This window comes from Schistocerca americana, chromosome 10, assembly GCF_021461395.2.
Source record: "Schistocerca americana isolate TAMUIC-IGC-003095 chromosome 10, iqSchAmer2.1, whole genome shotgun sequence".
NCBI lineage: Eukaryota > Metazoa > Arthropoda > Insecta > Orthoptera > Acrididae > Schistocerca > Schistocerca americana.
Genome location: NC_060128.1, coordinates 48,370,347 through 48,394,789, shown reverse-complemented (window position 1 = coordinate 48,394,789; position 24,443 = coordinate 48,370,347). Strand labels below are relative to the sequence as shown.

Below are 24,443 nucleotides of genomic sequence, written 5' to 3'. Positions count from 1 at the left end.
GAGGCAACAGTTTGTTGCGAAAGCTGGAATTTTGTGTGTATGTTTGTGTTTGTTTGTGTGTCTATCGACCTGCCAGCGCTTTTGTTCGGTAAGTCACCTCATCTTTGTTTTTATATATAATTTTTCCCACGTGGAATGTTTCCTTCCATTATATTGATATCATTAATTTGAATCCAACAACTACATTATGGACAGGTAGACAATTTAAGAAAATTCTTTATAGAACGAGCAGAAACTAGCAAAATACACAAAGCAATCACTCATATAAATACATCGGCTACTCCATTGTAATTTCATAACCACTTCTACAACCCTTTGGATCACATAACATCAACAGGTATAAAGAAAGTAAATTGGAAAAAGAAAACACTACATGGTAAGCACCCGTATCATCTAACACAGCCACACATCGATCAAGACGCATCCAACGCATGGCTAATATATACAATATATACAGTGAGACGGAAAAATTCATGATTGCAATACAGGATCAAACAATAAACACCAGATATTACAGCAAGCATATTATTAAAGATCCCAATACCACAACAGATAAATGCAGACTTTGCAAACAACAAACAGAAACAGTAGATCACATCACAAGCGGGTGCACAATACTAGCAAATACAGAATACCCCAGAAGACATGACAATGTAGCAAAAATAATACATCGACAGCTTGCCATACAACATAAACTAATAAAACAACACGTTCCCACATACAAGTATGCACCACAAAATGTACTGGAGAATGATGAATACAAGTTATACTGGAACAGAACCATTATAACAGATAAAACAACACCACATAACAAACCTGACATCACACTCACCAATAAAAAGAAGAAATTAACACAACTAATCGAAATATCCATACCCAATACAACAAATATACAGAAGAAAACAGGAGCAAAACCTGAAAAATACATCCAACTGGCTGAGGAAGTCAAGGACATGTGGCATCAGGATAAAGTTGACATTACACCAATTATACTATCAACTACAGGAGTCATACCACACAATATCCACCAGTACATCAACGTAATACAGCTACAGCCAAACATATATATACAATCTGTAATTATTGATACATGTTCAGTTACCCGAAAGTTCCTAAATGCAATGTAACATATACCATACAGTTAAAAGGAAGTCACACTTGATCAAGGTCCGCGCCACTTTCCATTTTTAACCAGACATAACGTCTGAGAAAGGAAAGAAATAATAATAATAAAGAAGCTTTCTGAAAGCACTTAAATAAACATTACTAGTTCAGAACAGTGGCATTGCTGATAACACTTTTCCACTACCTCTTGTACGTCAGCAAATTGTCACTACTGTGAGGCCAATGGGACAATAGTTGTAAGAGTAAGATTCAAGAACAGGGACAACACTGTTAGTTACACACTGGCGGCACACTGAAGAGAGTCAGGACTAGAAAGTGGTGATCAACAGATGTTTATAAGAACAAAAAAGAGAACATAGGCAAATTTCTGAGTAGTAAACTGAGATACTTGTGATAAATCAACATACGAATACAACAGTGAATGATGCAATATACTCAGTGTAGCACGTCATATCCCCAAAATTTACTAGATATTCGTCACAGCAATAAAAATGTCTGTGGGCAATATAAAGAAAACAATCACTAATTTAACTGTAAAGTAACTGTAGCGAACTTTATTATCGACACATTCATTGACTACAACTCATTTTCTGACTAGCCTAGACCTCAAGCTACAGAGACACATTTATTCAGGAGTATGCAAACAATAGTGGTGCTATACTGTGTCACATTCCACAACAGATTATGTCCAACAGTGCAAACTGATGTGAAAAAAAAAAAAAATCTGTAAATAAACTGAAGGGTGTCAGATGACATAAATATGCATTTTCTAGCGGCTGCACAGGAAGATTTAAATATCTTTTAACACCGGCAAAGCAACTGTGTACCATACAATGTTGCCACATAAAGGTATAACAGATGGCAGTGGCAGTTTTATGGCTACTTTCATGAGACAATGGAACCACCAATAATCTGCCAAGTTTCAGCACTCAAACTACATCACCTCTCCTTGCCTGTCATCTGTTACCAAGAACTATTCTTCTACCAATTCTGTGCAATGAATGCATTTCCAACTTATCCACGACAGAGGAAAAGCACCAGGCTGTCACTGCTAGACAAAGACATTTTAGAACACAGAGTGACATGAAAATTGTGTTGTTAGTACCATGAACTTGGAAGCACAATCCAAATTACTGATTAGATTGTAACATGAAAAGTTAACTTACTGAACACACTGTCTCCTTTTTAATCTCTCACTGGTCACTTAGGATCAGTTATCAACAGACCACCTTGTGTTACATCTATTTAGCACCGCTAATGTTGCTGCACGTAACAAAATATGGTACATCTTAGCACTGACATTCATAACATTTACACATTAATTCTCCTTCATTTATCCTCTTTCTCCTCGTACAAATTATTTTACAATGTAACTAACATTTAACTACTGTGACTGTCGCAAATGAACTTCCGGTAACCATTTTAAGACAATTTAATACAAGAGTAAACAAAGTTCACTGAGCCATTATGAAGTTTTTCAAAGTTAATGCACTAAATTGGCAACTATGTACAAATTTTGCATTAACAGCTGCCAATTAAGTGCGTTAACTTTGAAAAACTTCTTAATGGTTCAGTGAACTTTGTTTAATCCTGTATCAATTTGTTTTAAAATAATTACTGGATGCTCATTGGTGACAAGTCACAGCAGTTACGTGTTAATTATATTGTAAAATCAATATAATAGAGGGAAACATTCCATGTGGGAAAAATATATCTAACAACAAAGATGATGTGACTTACCGAACGAAAGCGCTGGCAGGTCGATAGACACATAAACAAAATATTGTAAAATAATTTATATGAATAGGAAGAGGATAAATGAAGGAAAATTAATGAATAAATATTACGAATGTCAGTGCTAAGATGTATGGTATTTGGTATGCGCAGCAACATTAGCAATTTTTGAGAGAGAGGGAGACGGAGGGATGGAGGGAGAGAGAGAACATTTGAGGAGAATGGAGCAAAACACTAACTGGGTAACTTATCGAATTTATTTTGGCGAAATTAGAACAGTAAGTTCTTAAATAAACTTGTCATCAATTAACACAGTGCAATATGCTACACATCACGGATTACTTTTCTTTGTCAATTTCAGTCCTTCGGATCACTTTCCTTTAGAACAAATAAGTACACACAGTCACGGTTAAGCTCCCATCGGCTCGACAGTCTCTGCGACTTCCATTTCTGTGTCAGATTCCTCAACCTGAACGAAGGCTTCTTCCTTGGCCCTGTCCTTGAGGCCTGCCGCAGGAGACCGGATGAGCGAGAGGTCCCTGTGTACCTCCTTGATGTCACGCTGGGTCTCCAGCTCGCGGCCCTTCCGCAGCCGCTGCATGATATGGTGGGCCTCTCGCTTCTGCCTGATCTCGTCTACACGCTTCATAGCTTCCACTGGAAAAGAAAACAACACTGTTCAATGTAGTAGCTACAATGACGTGAATGTCTTGTTCAAAATCTTGTTTTGACTACAACAGGTATGGCACAACTGCCATGCCATTTGGGTATTGCACAACAGCCATTTAAGGAACTGTCCTATCTGTGTCCATCACCCATGCACAATGCAATAACGAAAAAAAAAAAAAAAAAAAAAAAAAAAAAAAACATTAAATGTTAAGTATAACAGCAATAAATTCATTTTGGGACAAAAAGAAATCTGGCATGCAGTGAAATTAATATCAATAGGCAGGGGCATTCAGCTAACTTGAACCCTTCTCCACCACATAGACAGACAAATCAATTTAGTGTTAGATCAAAGAAAGGCACAGTGTGTAGTGAATGTTGACTAGCAGCAAGAGTACCTGGGGACATTTTTCATAAATCTCAAAAACTCTTGTCATTCATCAGCTCAGCTCCTATCCTAGATACACTCTTGGCCATGTAATGCAGGTATCATAATGAAAATAACAGATGGAAGAGAGAGTGAGTGTTCAGAACTCTCCGTGACTTGTTGGCACAATACTAAGAACTAATTTCCTGTGGCAAGTATGAATATATATGCCTACTCATACATTTCCAACAGGTCACTGTAAGGAACGCTTATCATCAGACACCTAAGAGTACACTCATGCTCTCAGATGGCTCTCTGTGAGGCAACTGCTGCCAGTAACCCAATTGATAGAAGTCAAATGCCATCACCTGGTATGGCTTCTGGATGGAGCCAAAACTAGCTACCAGTTTTCCAGGCAAACTGAAGAGAGTTCTTGTGGCACAGCACACTGTTCATAGTCATGGTGTCACCAATTTGTGTCTGTAATGTGTCCAGCCATAGTACAGAAAGATGCAAAGAAATAAAACAAAACTATTTTCGTGGGCTAATATTAGAAGTTATATTTTGTAAGCTATTGATAGAAGTTATATTTTGTAAGCTGCGTATGAAAGAAAGAACACTATACAACAGGGACCAACCAAATTAGGGAGTGTAGTTAGTATACTGATGAGTAATATCGTAAAATGCTCGTATCCAATTTCCTGAACTTCGACAGACGACATACTGTTTGGCCTTCCTGATTTAGATTTTGCCAAATAATTTCTGGAATGGTTCCTTCAGCGAGTCTTCAGCTGAGCACAACTCTCGTAAAAAAAGCATCTACATATTCTATGCGTGTACATATTTCTTCTATTAATTTTCATAGCGTTACTGTTATAAGATTACTGCACGATAGCCTATTTGTGTATAACATGTGCCAACGTACTTCCACAATTTGATTAAATTAGCTTTTCTCAGAGTTTACCAGCCAACAACGACAAGGTGAAAATTTAAAAAGGTCCACTGCAGTATATCGGCATTGACATACTTTGATGTACATACTGCAACAAATTTCCTTGTTAGCTTACAATTTGACTAACACTAATAAGCTTTTTTTGTCAAGAGAGCATTTACCAGTTTTTGACCACATCTCCCTGTCATACTTCAGTGGTATGTTCCTTCGTTTCTCAAATTCAAAAGCTGGATCTACAGCAAGTTCTTTTCCTGCTGTTTTTCGGAAAGCTTTGGTCCACCGTACTTTACGTGGATTCTTCTTCTTCTTGAAAGCCGCATGACATTTCGATCGGCAGAATTTGAAGATCTATAAATCACACAAATATGAGACACTAGCGTTAAGAACGAGTTTCGCTTCAGTTCACAGAAACAAATGTTCGTTGTTATCCAATACGGGGAAAAACTCACCTTACAATCATTTCTTACGAACTGTATTCCATGTCCCGGATAGATACGGGAAGAACAAAAATAACACGTTTCTATACGCATGGTTTACAATAACATTACACCACTTCACGCCGAGCACCGTGAAAGACAGTAGAAGATCGAATTCGGCACTTGTTTGTTGTCAGCGGAAGGGCAGGAGTGAAAACTTGTTGCTTGTAATATATCCAAAAATCTTAACTATACAAACCGAAAAAATACTTTTCCCGACAAGAAATTATTTTCAGAGTATTGAAATATTAAAACATGTGTTTTAAACTTCTTAGCAAAATAGCTGTCTTATCAGATTCTTGGCGATTTTCTGCGAACTACTACAAGTTTTTCCGGGAACGAGTGTTCAATCTTTGCAAAGGTGGGTTGTTTGAAATACGTGTTATAATGTTTTATCATGAAAGTGTAGGACCAAAATTACGGTGCAAGCGCCGTTGAATAGATATGTTTCCATTTGGCAGTGTGGTAAATATTGCAGTTGTGTTGTTAATGTCTAAAATTTGTTTATATTGCTGAGCACCATTGTATTTCCGCCGCACTAAGTGTCCGTCAGTAGTCCACAATTTACCATCAACGGAGTTTGTCGTAAGCAAAGTAGTTAAACACCAACTTACGTTGTAAATTACGTTTAGAGAGAGATTCTTTCAAACTTCAGTGGAATTATGTTTTCCATGGTTATTTGTTTTTTCCCCTGATTAACCATAACAGGGTCCTAAATACCACAATAACAAGGTTAGGTTAAGAAGCTATTTTTATTATTAAAGAATGTTCTATTGCTCATATATTTCAACGCATTGCCTTGATAAACTGCATGTAGGTGTGTTACTCTGTTAAATACGTGTAAGTAACTCTTTAGAGTACAAAGTGAAAGATGGTTTTTCTAAATGAAGGTGTATTTGAAACCTGCTCAGTTGAATTAGAAAAACAAAATGTTGTCATTATATCTATATACACAATTCCAGGTGTAACAGTAACAAAATGATATTTACCAAAGTTAATGGGTCTTTTACAGAAAATCAGTAATGACAAAAAGAAAAACGGTTTTAATAACCGCTGATTTCAATATAAATTTATCAAATTAAACCAGTGACTCAGTGTAGTTTATGGACCTGATCAAAAAATTTGGGTTCAAGGCAAACTTAACGGAATTCATAAGAAAAAATGACAATACCGAAACCTGTATCGATAATATTCTAACAAATTATACATTTGATGATGAAAGGAAGCTATGTGTAGATATAGGATTTTCAGACCGTTCTGCTTTGTTTATTGAAATGACGAATGCAAATGAACAAAGTACTATAAAAAACTTATGTCTAAAGACATTTTACTGGTGAAAACTTAAGATATGTCTGCTCTGAATTAGAAGAGGTGGAGTGGCAATTCAAGATGAGATTCCAGTCTCTGTACATTTTAACACATTTCTTTGAATTTTTTTTTACATGTATTTAATGAAATATTTCCATTTGGAGTATGCCAGACAAAAGTGTCTAATAAGCTAAATTGGAATAAAAATATCCAATTGGAAAAAAAAAAAAAAAAAAAAAAAAAAAAAAAAAAAAAAAAAAAAAAAGACAGCTGCACAATGAATTGAAATACAACAACCCCCCCTGTTATCATTAACTATGTTAAATAGTATAAAAGCGTAGTGAAAGCAGTAAAAGAAATGGTTAATAATAAATACATCTTGGCTCATGGAAACAAATCAAAGGCAGTATGGTCCATCATAAAATCAGAACTGGAGATTAGAACCATTAAGGAGTACGTTTATTGGGAATTGAGCTTAAGACCTGAAAGATCGGTAAGGCTTCTGCAAGATGTAAAATTATGTTTTACTTTATATTTTTGTTACTCACTTCTGCTGAATAAATACTATTTACTTCAAGTGAACTGCCACAGAAGATGCTTCTGAAACACAGCAGCGAGTGACAATAAAAATCCAAGTAACCATCTGTAGGTATGTGAGTCCACGGGTTCTTGTGACCATTATCATTGAAGCTAGAATGTTCTAGGTTGTTGGACCACTTGATGTTAATCTCCAGTTTCTTATTCCACAATCGACGTTTCAATCCCTCTACTGGGATCTTCTTCAGGATCTTCTGGTGTCCCTGGTTAGCTGAACACTGAAAGACCAATGTCATGTTCACTTACAAAATGGAGTTTTTCCTGTGCTTGCCGTAATGAAATGGGGTGATCGGGTGAAATTTTTCTGGCCTTTGTTGTCGGATAGAAAATTAATCAGGCAGAGAAAGAGGGGACAATTTACCAAAACATTATTGCTGTGCTGTAGAGGTGGCTTTCCCGGTAGTGGTTTGTATTCGTAACGCGCTATGGCTGGACAGTTCTCATTGATGGTGGGGAGTCAGAATACTGGAAGCCGATAGCCATTGTCACTATTGAAATTATATTTGTTTTTAGAAATCTCAACCACTTCTTGGACTGTCCTTCTATAAGGTTACACACCTTGGCTAGCACTTGTAAATTACTGGAACCAAATCTTGAGCACAGTTCTTCTGATGTTCAACTACCACTTTTTTTTTTTAAATGAGATACGTGTTGCATTTGTGCTGTTTCATACATTTTTACTGCCCTTCCCGTTTTGTCTATTTACAAAGAGATGTGACTTCATAGACTACCACAGCACAGAGGTGATCAGGTCCAAATATTTTGTCAGAAAAATTCTTCTTCATCATCTCCTCTCCCTCTCTCTCTGTTTATTTCATGTGGCTCTTATACAATGTTCCTGAAGAGTTGTGCTTATGTAGCCAGTAACACTAGAAACGAATGGTAGCATTACATAGTTAGAAAGCTGTTCCTTGGCCTTTTTGTTAGTGTAATTAATACTATTTCATTTTATAGCTGTATCCATGGGCAAATCAATATAGCCATTGGCTTTCAGTGTCCCCTTTAAGAAATTCGGCTGTGCTTCCAAGCTGTTGTTATCACTGATAGATTGTATGCAAAGACGTTGAGCTGTGTTTGCTTCCAGGCTGCGTGGTAGTGCAAAGTTGCATGTAAGTATCTGTTTGTGTCTGTAGACTTTCTATACATTCTGTGTCTTAGAGTACTGTCAGTTCTTCTGTAGACTAACACATCTAGGAACAGGAAACTGACTTCACTGTGCCTACAAGATGAGGTCGATTTTGGGATGAATTTCATCTAACAACTTGTGGAATCTATGAAGCTTTTCTTTATGCTGTGGCATCTCACCTTGGAGATTGTGAGTCATGTTCCAATTTTTGAATCTTTAGATTGGGATTCATACATTTATATTTCTTACAAACCATTGGTTCCTCGGTAAAGCAGCCGCAAAGTAAAATGTCAGGAACATCACAAACAAATTCAGTACTCAATTGATGAAAATAGCTGTGTTGCATGTATACCACCAGAAATTGTCTCTATTAACCAAGAGTGGCTTTTAATGGTGTGTATCAGAGTCCACAGCCAGCAGCCAGTGGTTAGAATCGCTACCTCTAAATCGCGAGGTCCCAGGTTCGATTCCTGGCCAGGTCGGATATTTTCTTCACTCTTGACTGGGTGTTTGTGGTGTCCTAGTCACTTCATCTCTTCATCACCACAAAGACGCATGAGTCACCGCATTGACATCAAACAGAAAGAATTGCACCAGACAACCGAGCAACCCCATACGTAGTCTGTAGTGTCTCAAGAATTTTGGTGTAAATTCTAGAAACACTTGGCCTTCAACTGTCTCGAACGCCCGATATTTTAGGTACAAGTGCGGTAGAGTGAGGTCACTTCTACCGATCCGCCTGTTTCTGGGTGAAAATCAGAAGTTTGTTATTAGATGACTGTAAGAGGGCTAGTCACTGACGACATCAATGTTTGCCGCCAGTGCCACAGAAGACGTGAGGTGAACTCGACGAATAATTATGTCGTATTCTTTGATGTGTTAATGTCTGTGGTGATTGTAAAAGAGAGTATTGAACAGTGGAATATAGAGTGCTATGCACATTCATGTATTGGACTCACTTGAGAATAGAGACTTAAATTATTTCATGTCTTGGCTGTGAACAAAACAAGACACATGTATGCTATTTGAATATGTGTAAATGAGTCTAACGTGTAAGGAATAAGTTAGCTTGCAGAAGTTAATATCTGTGAAAGTTAAAAATATAAAGTGATGGAACTGAAAAGTATTATACGAGTACCAAAATTATTTCAAGGATACAGAAGTAATTTAATAAATTATCTTAACCAGTTATAGTCTTCAGAGAAGAAGCTTGTGGGGGACTGATGTAGCTGATCAGAGGAAGAGGATCGGCTACACACAACGTGCAAGTTAACTGAATTGAGAGATGTATGTGCCTTGCAACCCGATACCACACTGTCTCTTGTTGTCCGAAAAACGTTAGAAGTCTCCTGGTCAGTGATGACGTGCGGTCATTACGGAGCATATCACAAGATTTTTGATTCATTCCAAACCAAAAGTGATGTTTCTGATTCACCAAGGAGGTAAATAAAGCCAAGAACCATACACACAAGAAAAGGCACAGGGCTTTGTACCAAAGATCCTGGAACATCACTCCAGAAATTCTCTATTGGTTGGACTACCAGCCTTACCATATTAAAGCAATACAAACTTTTTCGGAGGCTACTAAGATGACGGTTGTTACCTTTAACTTTTTATTTCCATGGTTAACTACGGAAATGGCTGTCCATGTTACAGGCATAACAAAGTTTGTCAGTTATTTTTGCCATGGGAAAGGGGGTGGGGGGTGGGGCATACTACAGCTGTGTATTTGCTAAGACAGTTTAATGGTTTTCACCTTGGATGTTCCACAGTCCTTTTGTGGGTACGTATGTGGTGCGCACGGGGCCCCGAGCTATTGCAGTCTCCTTTCCTTTCCAGGCTGCATTACCATCCCTGTTCCTCTCCCTCCCTATCCTTGCTCCTTTGTCCTGTCCCCTCTTTTCCCTCTTAGTGGACTTCTTTATGTCGGACCTGGCTATCCTCATGGCTTTGTTTTGGTCTGTGCTATTGTTTAGTTTGCTGTTTCCATCTCCTTTTCGGCGTTTTTGGTCCTCTTGGGGTGGTTGTTGTTGTCGTTGTTGTTGTTGTTGTTGTTGTTGTTGTCTTCAGTCCTGAGACTGGTTTGATGCAGCCTACATCCTTCTGAAACTGCTTAGTGTATTCATCTCTTGGTCTCCCTCTACGATTTTTACCCTCCACGCTGCCCTCCAATACTAAATTGGTGATCCCTTGATGCCTCAGAACATGTCCTACCAACAGATCCCTTCTTCTAGTCAAGTTGTGCCACAAATTTCTCTTTTCCCCAATCCTATTCAATACCTCCTCATTAGTTATATGATCTACCCATCTAATCTTCAGCATTTTTCTGTAGCACCACATTTCGAAAGCTTCTATTCTCTTCTTGTCCAAACGATTTATCGTCCATGTTTCACTTCCATACATGGCTACACTCCATACAAATATTTTCAGAAACGACTTCCTGACACTTAAATCTATACTCAATGTTAACAAATTTTTCTTCTTCAGAAACGCTTTCCTTGCCATTGCCAGTCTACATTTTATATCCTCTCTACTCCGACCATCATCAGTTATTTTGCTCCCCAAATAGCAAAACTCCTTTACTACTTTAAGTGTATCATTTCCTAATCTAATTCCCTCAGCATCACCCGACTTAATTCGACTACATTCCATTATCCTCATTTTGCTTTTGTTGATGTTCATATTATACTCTCCTTTCAAGACACTGTCCATTCTGTTCAACTGCTCTTCCAAGTCCTTTGCTGTCTCTGACAGAATTACAATGTCATTGGCAAATCTCAAAGTTTTTATTTCTTCTCCATGGATTTTAATACCTACTCTGAACTTTTCTTTTGTTTCCTTTACTGCTTGCTCAATATACAGATTGAATAGCATCGGGGAGAGGCTACAACCCTGTCTCCCTCCCATCGCAACCACTGCTTCCCTTTCATGTCCCTCGACTCTTATAACTGCCATCTGCTTTCTGTACAAATTGTAAATAGCCTTTCGCTCCCTATATTTTACCCCTGCCACCTTCAGAATTTGAAAGAGAGTATTCCAGTCAACATTGTCAAAAGCTTTCTCTAAGTCTACAAATGCTAGGAACGTAGGTTTACCTTTCCTTAATTTATTTTCTAAGATAAGTCGTAGGGTCAGTATTGCCTCACGTATCCCAACATTTCTACAGAATCCAAATTGATCTTCCCCGACGTCGGCTTCTACCAGTTTTTCCATTCGTCTGTAAAGAATTCGTGTTAGTATTTTCCAGCTGTGACTTATTAAACGGATGGTTCGGTAATTTTCACGTGTGTCAACACCTGCTTTCTTTGGGATTGGAATTATTATATTCTTCTCGAAGTCTGAGGGAATTTCGCCTGTCTCATACATCTTGCTCACCAGATGGTAGAGTTTTGTCAGGACTGGCTCTCCCAAGGCCATCAGTAGATCTAATGGAATTTTGTCTACTCCCGCGGCCTTGTTTCGACTTAAGTCTTTCAGTGCTCTGTCAAAATCTTCACGCAGTATCATATCTCCCATTTCATCTTCATCTACCTCCATTTCTTCCATTTCCATAATATTGTCCTCAAGAACATTGCCCCTGTATAGACCCTCTATATACTCGTTCCACCTTTCTGTTTCCCTTCTTTGCTTAGAACTGGGTTTCCATCTGAGCTCTTGATATTCATGCAAGTGGTTCTCTTTTCTCCAAAGGTCTCTTTAATTTTCCTGTAGGCAGTATCTATCTTACCCCTCGTGAGATAAGCCTCTACATCCTTACACTTGTCCTCTAGCCGTCCCTGCTTAGCCATTTTGCACTTCCTGTCGATCTCATTTTTGAGACATTTGTATTCCTTTTTGCCTGCTTCATTTACTGCATTTTTGTGTATTCTCCTTTCATCAATTAAATTCAGTATCTCTTCTGTTACCCAAGGATTTCTACTAGCCCTCGTCTTTGTACCTACTTGATCCTCTGCTGTCTTCACTATTTCATCCCTCAAATCTACCCATTTTTCTTCTACTGCATTTCTTTCCCCCATTCCTGTCAATTGTTCACTTATGCTCTCCCTGAAACTCTGTAAAACTTCGGGTTCTTTCAGTATATCCAGGATTTTTACGGTAGCCGTCATAACTGGTAACAGTAATGTCTGAGAGTGCACAGGACTGGGACGAGGGACGTGTCTGCACGCAGCCTCCACTCGTCGGGGTGCCCGGCCAACTGCTGCCACCCGTGCCCGCCCACGCGCAGCCCCTGCCGGTGGTGTCGCTGCCGCTGCTGGCACAGCAGTACCGGCTGGCGGCACAGCCGCCCCTGCAGCTGGTGCAGCCGCCCCTCGCCCGGCAGCTGGTGATCCACCCGCAGCTACCGCGGGCCCCGCCGCCGCCACCACTGCTGCTCCGCTCGCCTCTCCGGCACACTGTGGTAATCCTACTCTCTGCAGAAGTGTGCGAAAAAGACTAGAGATATGGAATTGGTAACTTCGTTGTTGTTGCATTGACCGAGAACTTTGTAAAACCACTTTTCGATCGGTATAAAAATGGTATTTAGTTTTGTGGGGCCCTGATATCGGAGTGCCGAGATTGAGAGCTACATTCTATCAAAAATTACTCGGATAGGATTGACGCCTCAGCAGAAGATTGTGGGGGTTGCGTGTGGTCGTGTAGAGTTGCTGTACCTGCACGGAACGTGTGTAATTTTGATTTTATATGTGGCAGAAGGAAGAACAGCACTATAAAGTACACTAGCTTAGTGTTAATGCAATTATATTCCAAACAGTGAAAGGGATTTTGTTAGTAAGTTAAAGACTAAAGTTGCTGATAACAGCTTCTGTATTAATAGTTAATTCAGCTGAATCTGCCTGTGCACCTTTTCTGTATGCACAATAGGAAAAACTCTAATGACATTACTCTTCACTCCCACAGATACTTGAAGTGGAAGTCACTGTGATTATTCAGTGACACAATCAGTTCCTCTCCTGAATTTTCTGAAATAACTTAATTGTGCCAGTCTTCCCACGATGCGCTACATGTGATGAACCTTTTCACTGCTACACCTGTGCTCTCTGTCTTCCGTGCTGTGGCAGCTTTCGTTATGTCTGTACTGCTCGCCGAATGCTGGCGCCTGTGCTGAGAGACAGTGTTCCGGCCTTTATGAAATACTTGCTATCCAATTTTTCTAATATTAGTAGTGCACTGTTTTTGCTTGATGTGGGTCTTAACTTGTCTGTGGACTGAATATGTATCAATTTTGCACATTGAGCTATCAAACTATCTTGATTCCTTAAAGTCCACGTGTGCATGCCTGGCACAACTTTCGTCACCTTTATTATTTATTGCATAATCCAGAGCTGATCCTGCTATTCAGTTCCAACCCCCCCCCCCACCTCCCCCCCCTCCCCCCCCTGTGATTGGGTCTTTTTCACCGAAGAGGTAAGTAATATGCTGAAAGAGAGCTCAATTCTTTATCTAGTTACAAAAGCATCTTAAACACCTCTTTCCATTTAAAACTTATATTCTCTCTTCAATTAACGATACAACTTCGTTATATTACATCATCCGTACTTGTGGGCCTCAACTCAAACACTTGCCTCCACCTCAGGTGCTGCTTCCATACCAGGTTGAAGAAGAAGAAGAAGAAGAAGAAGAAGAATATATCAGAGATACAGTTCTGCATTGTGAATTAAAGTCTTGTCTTTTCAGGACACTTTCCACTCACGTCTGCACAGAATTTCGCTCGCCCACTACAGCAGGTGGAGACGTGCGCTGAATGTGTACTTCCACTGGACAGGCAGCTCTTCACAGACAGAAAGCCTAGCAGCTGTCTCCTACTCCCGATCAATCTCTCTTATCTTAAACCTCTCTCGTATCTTCACTCGATTTTGAACTGAATTTCTTTTTGTTATCCATCATATTGCACAGCATCAAAAAAGTAAAACATTGCATCCAGTTGTAAAGAATCTGCAGAGGTAAAAATGCATTGTGTAAACTTTATGTATGGTTGATATTAGCTCATACATTACAGTGAATGAAATGTAGATAAGATACAGAAATTTTGTTTGAAATTGAGAGCAGAAGGATATCTCATTTCGTTCTAGAGTTATCGGGTTTCGTATCTGAAGGACTGTGTCACGTAACACGCCCATTCGTGTCCTTGCACATCGCGATTCGTGTGGACATAAAAAGCGCCATATCAGAATGAGTTTTTTTGCAAATTGTAGCACAGAATAAGGCACATATGTTGTAAGATAAATTCTTGAAACTTTTTTGTTCACGCGGATACAGAAGTTGCTCGGCAGCTCGGGACACTTTTAAGTTGTCTGTAGCATTGTAGGAAAACCCGAGTGGCGTGCGTATACACGTCCTCGACCGCACAGGAATAGCATAGCGTGGCCTGTACACGTGCTCGCAGCAGTGAAAGGATTCTCTTTCTGTCCTCAAAGGTAACTGATCTAACAGCTTGGTCGTAGATTTTTTGTTGGTGGCAAACCGACCCTTAAATTGGACTCGTATCTACGCTGATTGAAATGGCAGTGATAGACTGAAGCCCCATGACTGTATGTCCGCATGTTTTTCCCAGTTCCTCAATTTGGTATCAGGGAAACAGTGGTTTATGGAGAGAGATTAGTTCCGTAAGCACCATCTTTTTAAGATAATCATTAGGATGTTACGAAGCAGAAGCCATAGCAGGATTTTGTCAACGTCTACAGTATAGTCGCTTCAGGCCTTGTTGCCAAGGCTTACTTTTTGATGTTTCCTTTCCCTCTCTCTGATTTTTACCCAGCTACCTGTCTCAAATGATGCTACAAAGATCAAATTAGCTGAGTTCCTTAAAGTTTAGTCTCTTTCGTCCTCCCTATAAATTTTTGTTCATTTCCTTGCAGTTATTCACAGCAAGTGTTCTTGTTTGCCTTCAGACCTGCAGCAGTTCTGATGAACGACTTGTCAGTAGGGAGAATTGGGTACCACTCAGCCATTAAATTTTCCTCTTTCAAAGGAAGCACATAATGCACAAACATTCCCCCGACCGATCTCGTACGGCAATCCCTTGGTACAGAGAACGACATTGAGCTTTCCTACTAAATAATGTTTGACAAACTTGCTTCTGTCATTGTTGGATATCACACACATCACAATAAACAATAATAATAGATAAAGTATTAACCCCACAACTGTAAGAGATGGAAAAACAAAATCCCAGTGTGCGACAAATGATCCCTTGTATCCAGGAAGGCACCGTATATAGCATTCTGAACTGCATAAAAGGTGCTTTCTTCCTCTTAATATGGGATGTCAACAGACTCACTGTGGAGGGTACAGACAGACCGTTGTCTGAAATGCTTTCGAACAGAGAGATCCGTATGGAACATACGCTTTTGTGTGTCTGAAACTTGGACATCGAAGAATGGGGAAAAGAGTGCTGGAGGAGAATGAAAACAAAGGAACAACAGACTCAAACAAATGAGTACTGTCAGCGGTGGGGTGAAATGAGAAACGTATTCAAAGAAGCAACATTGTGAGCTACGTACTCTGTCACTTATGCCTACAGTCCATTCACCGAAATGAGAGACAGACTGGAAACACATCAAATCATGTGACCAGAGCACTGCAGTCAAGCGGTAAACAATACGGGAAGCGCTCGGTCAGTGTGGCCGCATATGTTGCGAGTAAAAGTTGTTAGCGTGTGAGCATAGGATCTGATTGTAAGGTTTATCATGTTTCGAAGACCTTTTGATTATTAATGTAAGTATCAGTGGTTGTGATCGCATTAATCGATCACTGTTTCTCTGCTCACCCAATAGTTACTCTTTTTTTCTCCCATTAGTATCACATACGCCTAAACTCGTTATGTCATCCTCCACAGATAACAGCAATCGATGTCGACATGTCAGTTTTGAGTTCACCCGAATAGTGATAAAAAAAGAAGTCAGTAAGTTCTGCAGAGAAACACGTGTTTCTTAATGTTTATAAAACAGAGCTGTTGTATCGAGCAATGAATGACTGATATTGTTTTAAAAACAGCTGCACATGCAGGTGTTGGTTATTCTTCGCTGTATCATTTGATAAATGAGTACAAGGCCACACACTGAAGTTTCCTAAAAAAAGAACAATCATGGCAGAAGCTTTCAGTAAGTGTTGTTCATGTCTCCTCATTTATTCCACAACGAATTGCTAACAATTTACAAAGTGCTTGCTGACATGAACAAACATCTAGAGTTGGGCAATTTTCGGAGAATTACATTTTATATATTATTTACATTTTGGTGTGGAAGCAATGGCCTGCTAATAGACAGGGATGACATCATTTTATGGAGGTGGTATTATCTGCGAACCATTAAATTGTTGAGAGATGAAGGAAGGCCCATTTACTATTTGGACGAGACGTGGTTGAATGCAGGACATACCTGAAATAACATCTGGGTGGATAACGCCATTACCGTATTTACTCGAATCTAAGCCGCACCTGAAAAATGAGACTCGAAATCGAGGAAAAAAATTTTTCCCGAATCTAAGCCGCACCTGAAATTTGAGACTCGAAATTCAAGGGGAGACAAAAGTTTTAGGCCACATCTCCAAATCGAAACAAAGTTGGTCCATTGTAATATGAGACGCAATTTAGATCGAATGAATGACGATACAGCTACAGAAGTTTGGTTCGAGTCGTAAGCTTAGCAGTTACGCTTTGCCTGGTAGCCATTGCTATGCGTCAGGCGCTCCGTCCTTATTTATACGGGTACGATTCCTTTTTCACGTGCTTTGTCTGGTTTGAATTGATTGCTTATTTTTCTTTGATCTGATAAGCGCCATTTTCTTTGTTATAGGTGTTTACGTCACTCCAAGCTGAAAATGCATTACTGTACTGTGTCATGCATTGTTTGTTGCATTCTGATAGTTCGCCTGTCGCCGCTCGCTGCATGGCTTCCATTTGTGTGCGCTACCATCGCTTATAATTTTTTTTAAAAAAAAAAAAAAAAAGAGGAATCGTCTCATTAGTGAAACAATGGCAAGAGACTGGTATCTGTTGTTACTTACACTGCTGCTTTCTTTGCTAATGATTAACAAGAACCAAATAATAGACTGCGTATGATAGATGTTATGAACGACAGTTTAGCGAAAATTTTCCTACGTTTGAAAATCTTTATAGGCACCTCTTTAGTACATTACATTCTGCACAGAAATTAGAGTCATCTTAGATTTAAAAATGTAGTCAATTGCCATGCTTCATTTCTGACTGTATCACTGTTAGGCATAAGAATAATACGAATATAAAGATGGCATGATATGTATATTCTTCCGCGTTTGCTGTTGTCTCACTCTAGTTTCGTAGTTTATTAGGCAGACAGGATTTAAACGAGATAGCAGCAAACACGAAACAATACATGGCAAAATGTTTATATTTGTATTATTCTTATGGTGAAGAGAATACTGCATGTGATTCACAATTCATCCGGAATTTGTATTTACTTCGTTGGATAATCTACGAAAATGCAGTGGTCGAAACTCGGGGCGGAGAAAAAAGCTCGTCTTCCACTTTTTTTTTTTTTGACGCAGCTGTTTTGGTGCCAGTATTTATCTCTGTGCCTACAAAGCATGCCTATGTAGCGCCACATATATTCGACGGCAGAAGATAGTTGTGGCGGCACCCACCAACATTTTTCAGAACTTCCGCTTGCTTTGCACTCGATTCTAAGCCGCAGGCGGTTTTTTGGATTACAAAAACTGGAAAAAAAGTGCGGCTTAGATTCGAGTAAATACGGTAAATCCTCTAAACAAGAGTTTCTGTCCAGTTTACCCACTGGAAGCAAGGGCCCAGTGGGTGAACACCTGGTTATCGCACACTTTGGGAGCAAAGCAGGGTTGTGTGTGTTTTTTTTTTTTTTGAGGCTGTCTGTGAATTTTCAGACCCATGAAGTGTGGGGATCAGATGAAGAGATGTGCACCGATATGTTCAAGAAATGGTTTAAAGATGTTCTTTTTTGGCTTCACGAAAATGCAGTTATTGTTTTTGATAACATGCCGTACCATTCTTGCAAAAAAGAGAAGGTTGCTAATGCGAATTCCAAAAAGCAAAATACATCAGAATGGTTAAAATATAAAAATATTGCTGTTGAAGACAGTATGTTTAACAAAGAACTACTAGAAATCGGTAAAGAAAACAGTGTGGCACACAACGAATACACAGTAGATGAAATGGCTAAAAATGCTGGGAAAAGTGTTCTCCGAATTTCTCTGCAACACTGCGAATTCCCCCCAGGGGCTCACTGCTCTTTGGCGGGTTCGTTCTTGGCTACCAGTCTTTGCAGCATCTTTTCCCATCCATGCTGCATGTTTATCCTCTTGTATTCTTTTTCCCCTCCCTTGGGGAACATGGCTGGGCTGTTTTTGGAAATGTATTCTGCTTTTTTTAACACATAACTCCCAGCCCCAGGTCGACAGGTATGGTTCACATGTAGCCTCCGCTAGGCCACGCCCAGGGAGAGGTGATTGCCTGAGCTGCTACCTTCCCAAATTGCCAATTTTTCCCTCTTTTGGGTGTTCCGGAGGTGTGACCTGAGGTGTGAACAATCACCTAAGGGTCCCCTGGTTGGAAGGAGTGTACATCGGAGACACTGGCAATCGGGGGGATTTTCTCACAATGAGCCAATCGTCATCTTGACAGTCCACATCTACCAAACGTAAACGGAATGAAGCTCCTGATGCCAAGACTCTCTCAGCTGCATCACAGTTCCTTGTAGTTTCATGTACTGAAGATGGTCATCCATTTCATATTCAGAAAGGTGTTAATGCAATTGCCAGCCCTGTAAAATCCTGCTCTCATTCACGCAGTGGCTCTTTGCTTTAGGAGACTACTTTTGATTCTCAAGCACAACTACTGCTGGCCACTTCGTTTCTCCACAGCTGTCCTTTTCCTGTCGAGGCCCGTAGAACTCTGAATTCTTGCCGTGATGTTGTTTACACTAGGCTGCTCGATGGTATGACTGAAGCAGAATCCCAAACGTACCTCACTGATCAGGGTGTCATTGCAGTCCATTGGGTGATGAAAAAAGTAGATGCATCCTTAGTGCCCACACACACTCTTTTTCTCATATTTGATAGAGTAATGCTTCCGTCGAAGATCAAAGCAGGCTATGAAGTTATCACAGCCTGATTGTACACTCTGAACCTGATGCACTGCTACCAGGTCATCATTTCGACCACACTAGAATGTCCTGTCAACACCCGGCCAAACTTCTGGTAGGAATGCTCACAAGGGCACTGTCTGCCTTCTTCTCCCCACTGTATCGAATGCAATGGTGACTGTGCTGCCTCCTCGCGAGATTGTTCCATCTATCTCGGTGAGCGGGCTGTCGGGGAGATCTGGGTAAAGGAAAAAGTTCCTTACCCGGTCGCTTGCAAGTCGTTGACTAGTCGCAAACCCATCATTCTTTCATCTGGCACTTACAGCGCTGTTTTTGCTACATTTCGCTTCACGAAGGACACGGCAATGCAGATGTGTAACCTGAAATTCAGTACTGTGGTTGTGAAATTGCCCATTGTCGTGGTAGCATCACCATCTCCTCGTCCAGCTGTGCATCAGACTGTTAAACTTTCGCCTCACAGGACAAAGTCACCTGTAATACAACTGGAAAGGTTGGACAGAATGCTCGTGCGACGACTTCCTCCATCCCTCCGGCCAACAAACATCTGAGACTTCTGCCTATCGGAAAGGCTCCAAGAAATCGAACAAAGATAAATTGTCTTCTCCTTCGCCGACACAGAGGTACCTTTAAATGGTATCGCCACGTGACACCATTACCGGCTGACCTCCATGTCTACATTACGCACTGCCAATATGTTTTTCTGCCCTGGATTACACAGACGAAGAGAGGGTGAATGCCGACACTTCTGTAGATCTCGTGGAACAGAACTCTCCAGACTCTGCACCCAGTAGCAGTTAGTCCTTGAAGGCCGGCACTTGGCAGCCACCGAAGTGACACCCCTTCATTTTTTCCCTCCTCCCCTTTCTTCGTTACGACTCTCTTTCAATGGAACTTTCGTGGCCTTCGATGAGACAGAGAGGATTTACGGCTGCTCTTAGAATAGCACTGTCCGCTTGTTCTCTGCCTCCAGGAAACAGTACCGACTCCTCACGACCACTTTGCCCCCTAGGGGGGCTCGCCACTCTGGCGGGTTAGTGCTCGGCTACCACGGGGTCCGAGGCCTTTGCAGCACTTTTTCCTCCCTATCCTCTTGATATTCTTTTTCCCCCTCCGTTGGGGAACACGTGTGGGGTATTATTGGGAACAATCTGCATTCTGTCACGACCTGCGAACGGTCTCAACTTTCTTTTTGGCTCCCTTTTCCTTCAACTGTTTCCCTTCTCCTCTCGTTCCTCCGCTTAGGCATTTGAGGATCCTATTTCATTCTTCTTCCTCCCTGTGCGCTCCCGAAGGCCGGCTCACGCGTCTGACGTGTAAAAGGTGACTGGGTAACGCGTAATTCCCTGCCCCGGGTCGACAGGTAGGGTTTGCACGTATCCCCTCGTACGGGCCGGGCCCAGGGGGGGAAAGGGGGGGGGGTGATTGCCTGAGCTGTAACCTTCCCAGATTGCCCATCGGTCCAACCGTCAGGTGTCGGGGAGGTGTGACCTGAGGTGTGAACAGTAACGTCAGGCAGGTGTGCCCCCACGTGAAGGGGGCCCCCAGTTGGCAGGAGGACACCATCGGAGACGCTGGCAGTCGTGGGGGATTTCCTCGCGACGTGTCACTCATCCTCTCCGTCGACGTAGACAAAATGTAAATGTAATGGGACTACCGTGTGAAGACCCTTCCCGCTGCACCGCGGTTCCTTGCGGTATCACGTACTGAAGACAGTCAGTCCTTCGCCACCGTCAATCCATTTATTATTCGGAAAGGTGTCGATGCCATTGCTGGCCCAGTGAAATCCTGCTCTCATTTACAGAATGGCGCTTCGCTTTTGGAGATGGCTTTCGATTCTCGAGCACGACAGCTACTTGCTGCCTCGCTTCTCCACGGCTAACCTGTTCATGTCGAGGCTCGTAGAACTTCGAATTCTTCCCACGGTGGTGTAGTTTACACCGGGCTGCTTGACGGTCTAACCGAGGCTGTAATACAATCTTACATCTCAGATCAGAGTGTCATTGCCATCCGTCGTGTAATGCAAAAGGTTGATTCCTCCTCGGTGCCCACCCACACTCTTTTCCTCACTTTTGATAGGGTGGCGCTGCTGTCAGAGATTAAAGCGGGCTATGAAATCGTCACAGTCCGGCTGTACATTCCGAATCCATTGTGCTGCTACCAGTGTCGTCGGTTCAATCACACTAGAATGTCTTGTCGACACCCGGCCCGATGTGTAATCTGTGGCAGGGATGCACACGAGGGCGAATGTCCGCCGCCTCCTCCCCACCGTATTAACTACAGAGGCAGCTACGCCGCCTCCTCCCGGGATTGTCCCGTGTATCTAGATGAGCGGGTTGTTCGAGAGATTTGGGCAAAGGAAAAAGTACCTTACCCGGTAGCTCACAAGTTAACTTGACTCCTTCTACTGCCACGTGGTGAGTAGATTTTTTTCTTTTTATGTATCCAATTATCTTATAGTGTCATGTTCTATATTTGTCCAGGACTGATCGTGTGATGCACCCATTCTCATCCACAGTCCTTTAACACTGACATCCCGAGTATGTCCACCTCGACAATAGTGTATTTAATTCCGTGCGATATAAATGACGTTTTTATGAAAGTTGCAGCTGTGTCTGTTTTAAGAATTCTTTCTCATTTTGAAGTGTTGTGTAAGTTTACATAACTTTTGGATACGGTGTATTGTGTGGTTTATTTCTGCCCCTGTTTCCGTGCAGTCATCTCTAATACTCTACAGTTACTCTGCACATTTCCCGTGCAGAAATCTGTCATTGACAGTGTTTGCTTACACTAGAGGAGTTTGAGCTTTTGCACACGCCTGAGACCTCCACATCCAAAACTGATACACAGTGGTGCGTTTGATCCAGTGTGTTAGTCAGTTTTCAAGGAGAGGGTTACTGTGTCCACAAGCCATCACTCTCACCCTCCCGTGTCAAATGCTGTTTACTTTATCAGGGGAATGACTTTAAGAGGACAAATCCGTTTGTGGCACCAGTGTTTCTGTGATCAGTAAGTGGATCCTAAATCACTTTCAGTGCATCACTTCTGCTTTCAGCATATCTAAGTATGTCGTGCACGTGTGTTTCTGCTTGACATTACTACGAGTGTGTGTTACATTTATTTTAGTGTAGTGTCATTTTAAAATACTGGCTGAAACATTTAAAAACTAAAGTATTTATATTGAGTCTATAGTCATTTGTACGAAATAGTAATTCGTAACTGCATTACGTAATACGTCGTTAATACCCGTTTTCCCATCTTAGGTGAATCCGCCAGTTAAAGCTAACGTTTTAGGAGCCCCGTGTGTCGCGAAGTCGCCAAACGCCGTAAAAGCTCCGGCGACTCCCCCAGCTGTGAAGGTGCCACCCGCAGTAAAGGAGTCGGACGGCGCTTCGGAGGCAAATGGGAGTGCAGCGGTTACCCTCGACTCTACTCGTCAGAAGTCGGAGGACAGGTGTGTGCCACAGGCTTACAGCTGTTTGCTTTCCTTTTCCCAGTAACTGCCCCCCTCCCCCCCCCCCCCCCCCCCTGTATTGTCAGTCAGTTATAGTAGTGTTTCTGGAGATTCTTATGTTATTTGAATTTAAAACCAGGTGTAGAGATACATCCTGTGTCTGTAGTGTTGCTGTTGTGAAAAATCACACACAAAAATTAAGCTGAATATTTGCTTACCAATTACAGCTATATACCTTTCTAATTAAGAATCGCTGAAGAAGTTACTCAGAGTTAGATTTGGAATTTGGAACCTTCTCGGGTGCTCGGAATATTCTTTAATTGCATTGTCATTATACGCTACAGACTAAAATGTAGTGTAGCATAAAAATAAATTGCACTTAGCAATTCCTAACATATATATTACCTAATTTTATACAACACAATTGCACAAGCATTTGATGATGTCATAATCAGTATCTACTGATAACCGTTAAGTCAGACTGAAGGCGCGTGCTGTGAGGGTTGACTTAATGTTCTCAATGTATTGTCAACAGTATGGCATTGAGAATTGCTCATGTAATTGTGTTGTATAAAATGCAAAAAATATAATCAATTGAGTACTTAATCTCTGTGGACAGTGAGTAATAGTTCGCTAAAACACACAATTGAGCTGACATTACTGTAGACCCAGCTCTTGTGAAAATAACTCGGACGTGTGGCTGGCTGCAGCTGCACTCCAATTTGGAGGAGGACAAGATGGGAAGCAGCTGTATTGGCTTTCAGATAGTGTCACTAAGGTTATTGGCGTTGAGAAGAAGAAAAAAGTCAAAGAACCAATGAAACGTGTGAGCAGCAGAAGAAGAAGAAGAAAGTGAAGAAGATGATGATGATAAACCCACACAGTAAATATACCATTTACAATATGGATAAATGTCTTATTAGCCAGAAATTGCTGTGATATTGTGAATAATATTAAAAAATGCCAATTTTGCAAAATTTCATAGCTAGCGGGGAAACTTGGAGAAAAATTTTTCTGCCTATATGATTCAGTCCTGAAGGTGCCGGAATGAAGACATTGTAAGGTGTGTGAATGAGTCAATAGTTTAAAAATGAGCATAGTACAATAAACATTTACGCAAGAAAGTAAGTCTCTATATTAAAGCTGCCAGCGATTAATTCAGAGGAAATGTGGATTCATACACATTTCGCTCTCAGTAAATGCTTTTGAAGTGTTGGTCGCTGAGGAGCACTTTTGAACCAAAATGCGTTCAGCAGGTAATGGCCTGTAGTGATGTCTGTATTGGATTTGACAACATGGATCCACTTGTAATAATACCGGAGTGTATGTCATTACTATCTCCCCCTCTGCTGCCATCCTCAGCAGCTCTCGAGTTTGCTTTGCCAGTTAATAGGTATTCTTTGGAAAATTTAACTTTTCCAGCATTGCCAGTTGCTCTGCCCACTAACAGATGGAATGAGAATGCACTTTTTGCGTTAGAGCCACAAAAAGACTTCATGGAACATGATAGGTTTGTAAAGTATAAGA

At 40.9% G+C, this 24,443-nt stretch overlaps 2 protein-coding genes across 2 annotated transcripts in view; one reads left to right on the top strand and one right to left on the bottom strand.

Moving 5' to 3' along the window:
- Positions 1-3,098: 3,098 nt before the first annotated feature.
- Positions 3,099-5,452, bottom strand: LOC124552542 (probable ribosome biogenesis protein RLP24). The gene is made up of 3 exons (XM_047126859.1): positions 5,294-5,452; positions 5,006-5,192; positions 3,099-3,516 (listed from the first exon to the last, which is right to left on the bottom strand). Exons 1-3 carry the CDS (start codon positions 5,372-5,374, stop codon positions 3,269-3,271), a joined length of 516 nt encoding a protein of 171 aa, XP_046982815.1. The 5' UTR covers positions 5,375-5,452; the 3' UTR covers positions 3,099-3,268.
- A 227-nt stretch (positions 5,453-5,679) lies between these two features.
- Positions 5,680-24,443, top strand: part of LOC124552541 — a 44,600-nt gene continuing 25,836 nt past the window's right edge. Inside the window, exons 1-3 of the mRNA XM_047126858.1 lie at positions 5,680-5,785; positions 12,520-12,750; positions 22,726-22,916. Coding sequence (XP_046982814.1) covers positions 5,765-5,785; positions 12,520-12,750; positions 22,726-22,916 — 443 coding nt within the window. The 5' untranslated portion in view covers positions 5,680-5,764. The remainder of the gene's footprint in view (positions 5,786-12,519; positions 12,751-22,725; positions 22,917-24,443) is intronic.

What these genes read in the sequence shown, in the direction of transcription:
- LOC124552542 (XM_047126859.1), bottom strand. Translation starts at nt 5,374, where the DNA reads ATGCGTATAGAAACGTGTTATTTTTGTTCTTCCCGTATCTATCCGGGA. An exon ending in TCGTAAGAAATGATTGTAAG is followed by an intron (nt 5,193 to 5,293) that starts GTGAGTTTTTCC and finishes TGTGATTTATAG; the next exon opens with ATCTTCAAATTCTGCCGATC. An exon ending in GGAGATGTGGTCAAAAACTG is followed by an intron (nt 3,517 to 5,005) that starts GTAAATGCTCTC and finishes TTTCTTTTCCAG; the next exon opens with TGGAAGCTATGAAGCGTGTA.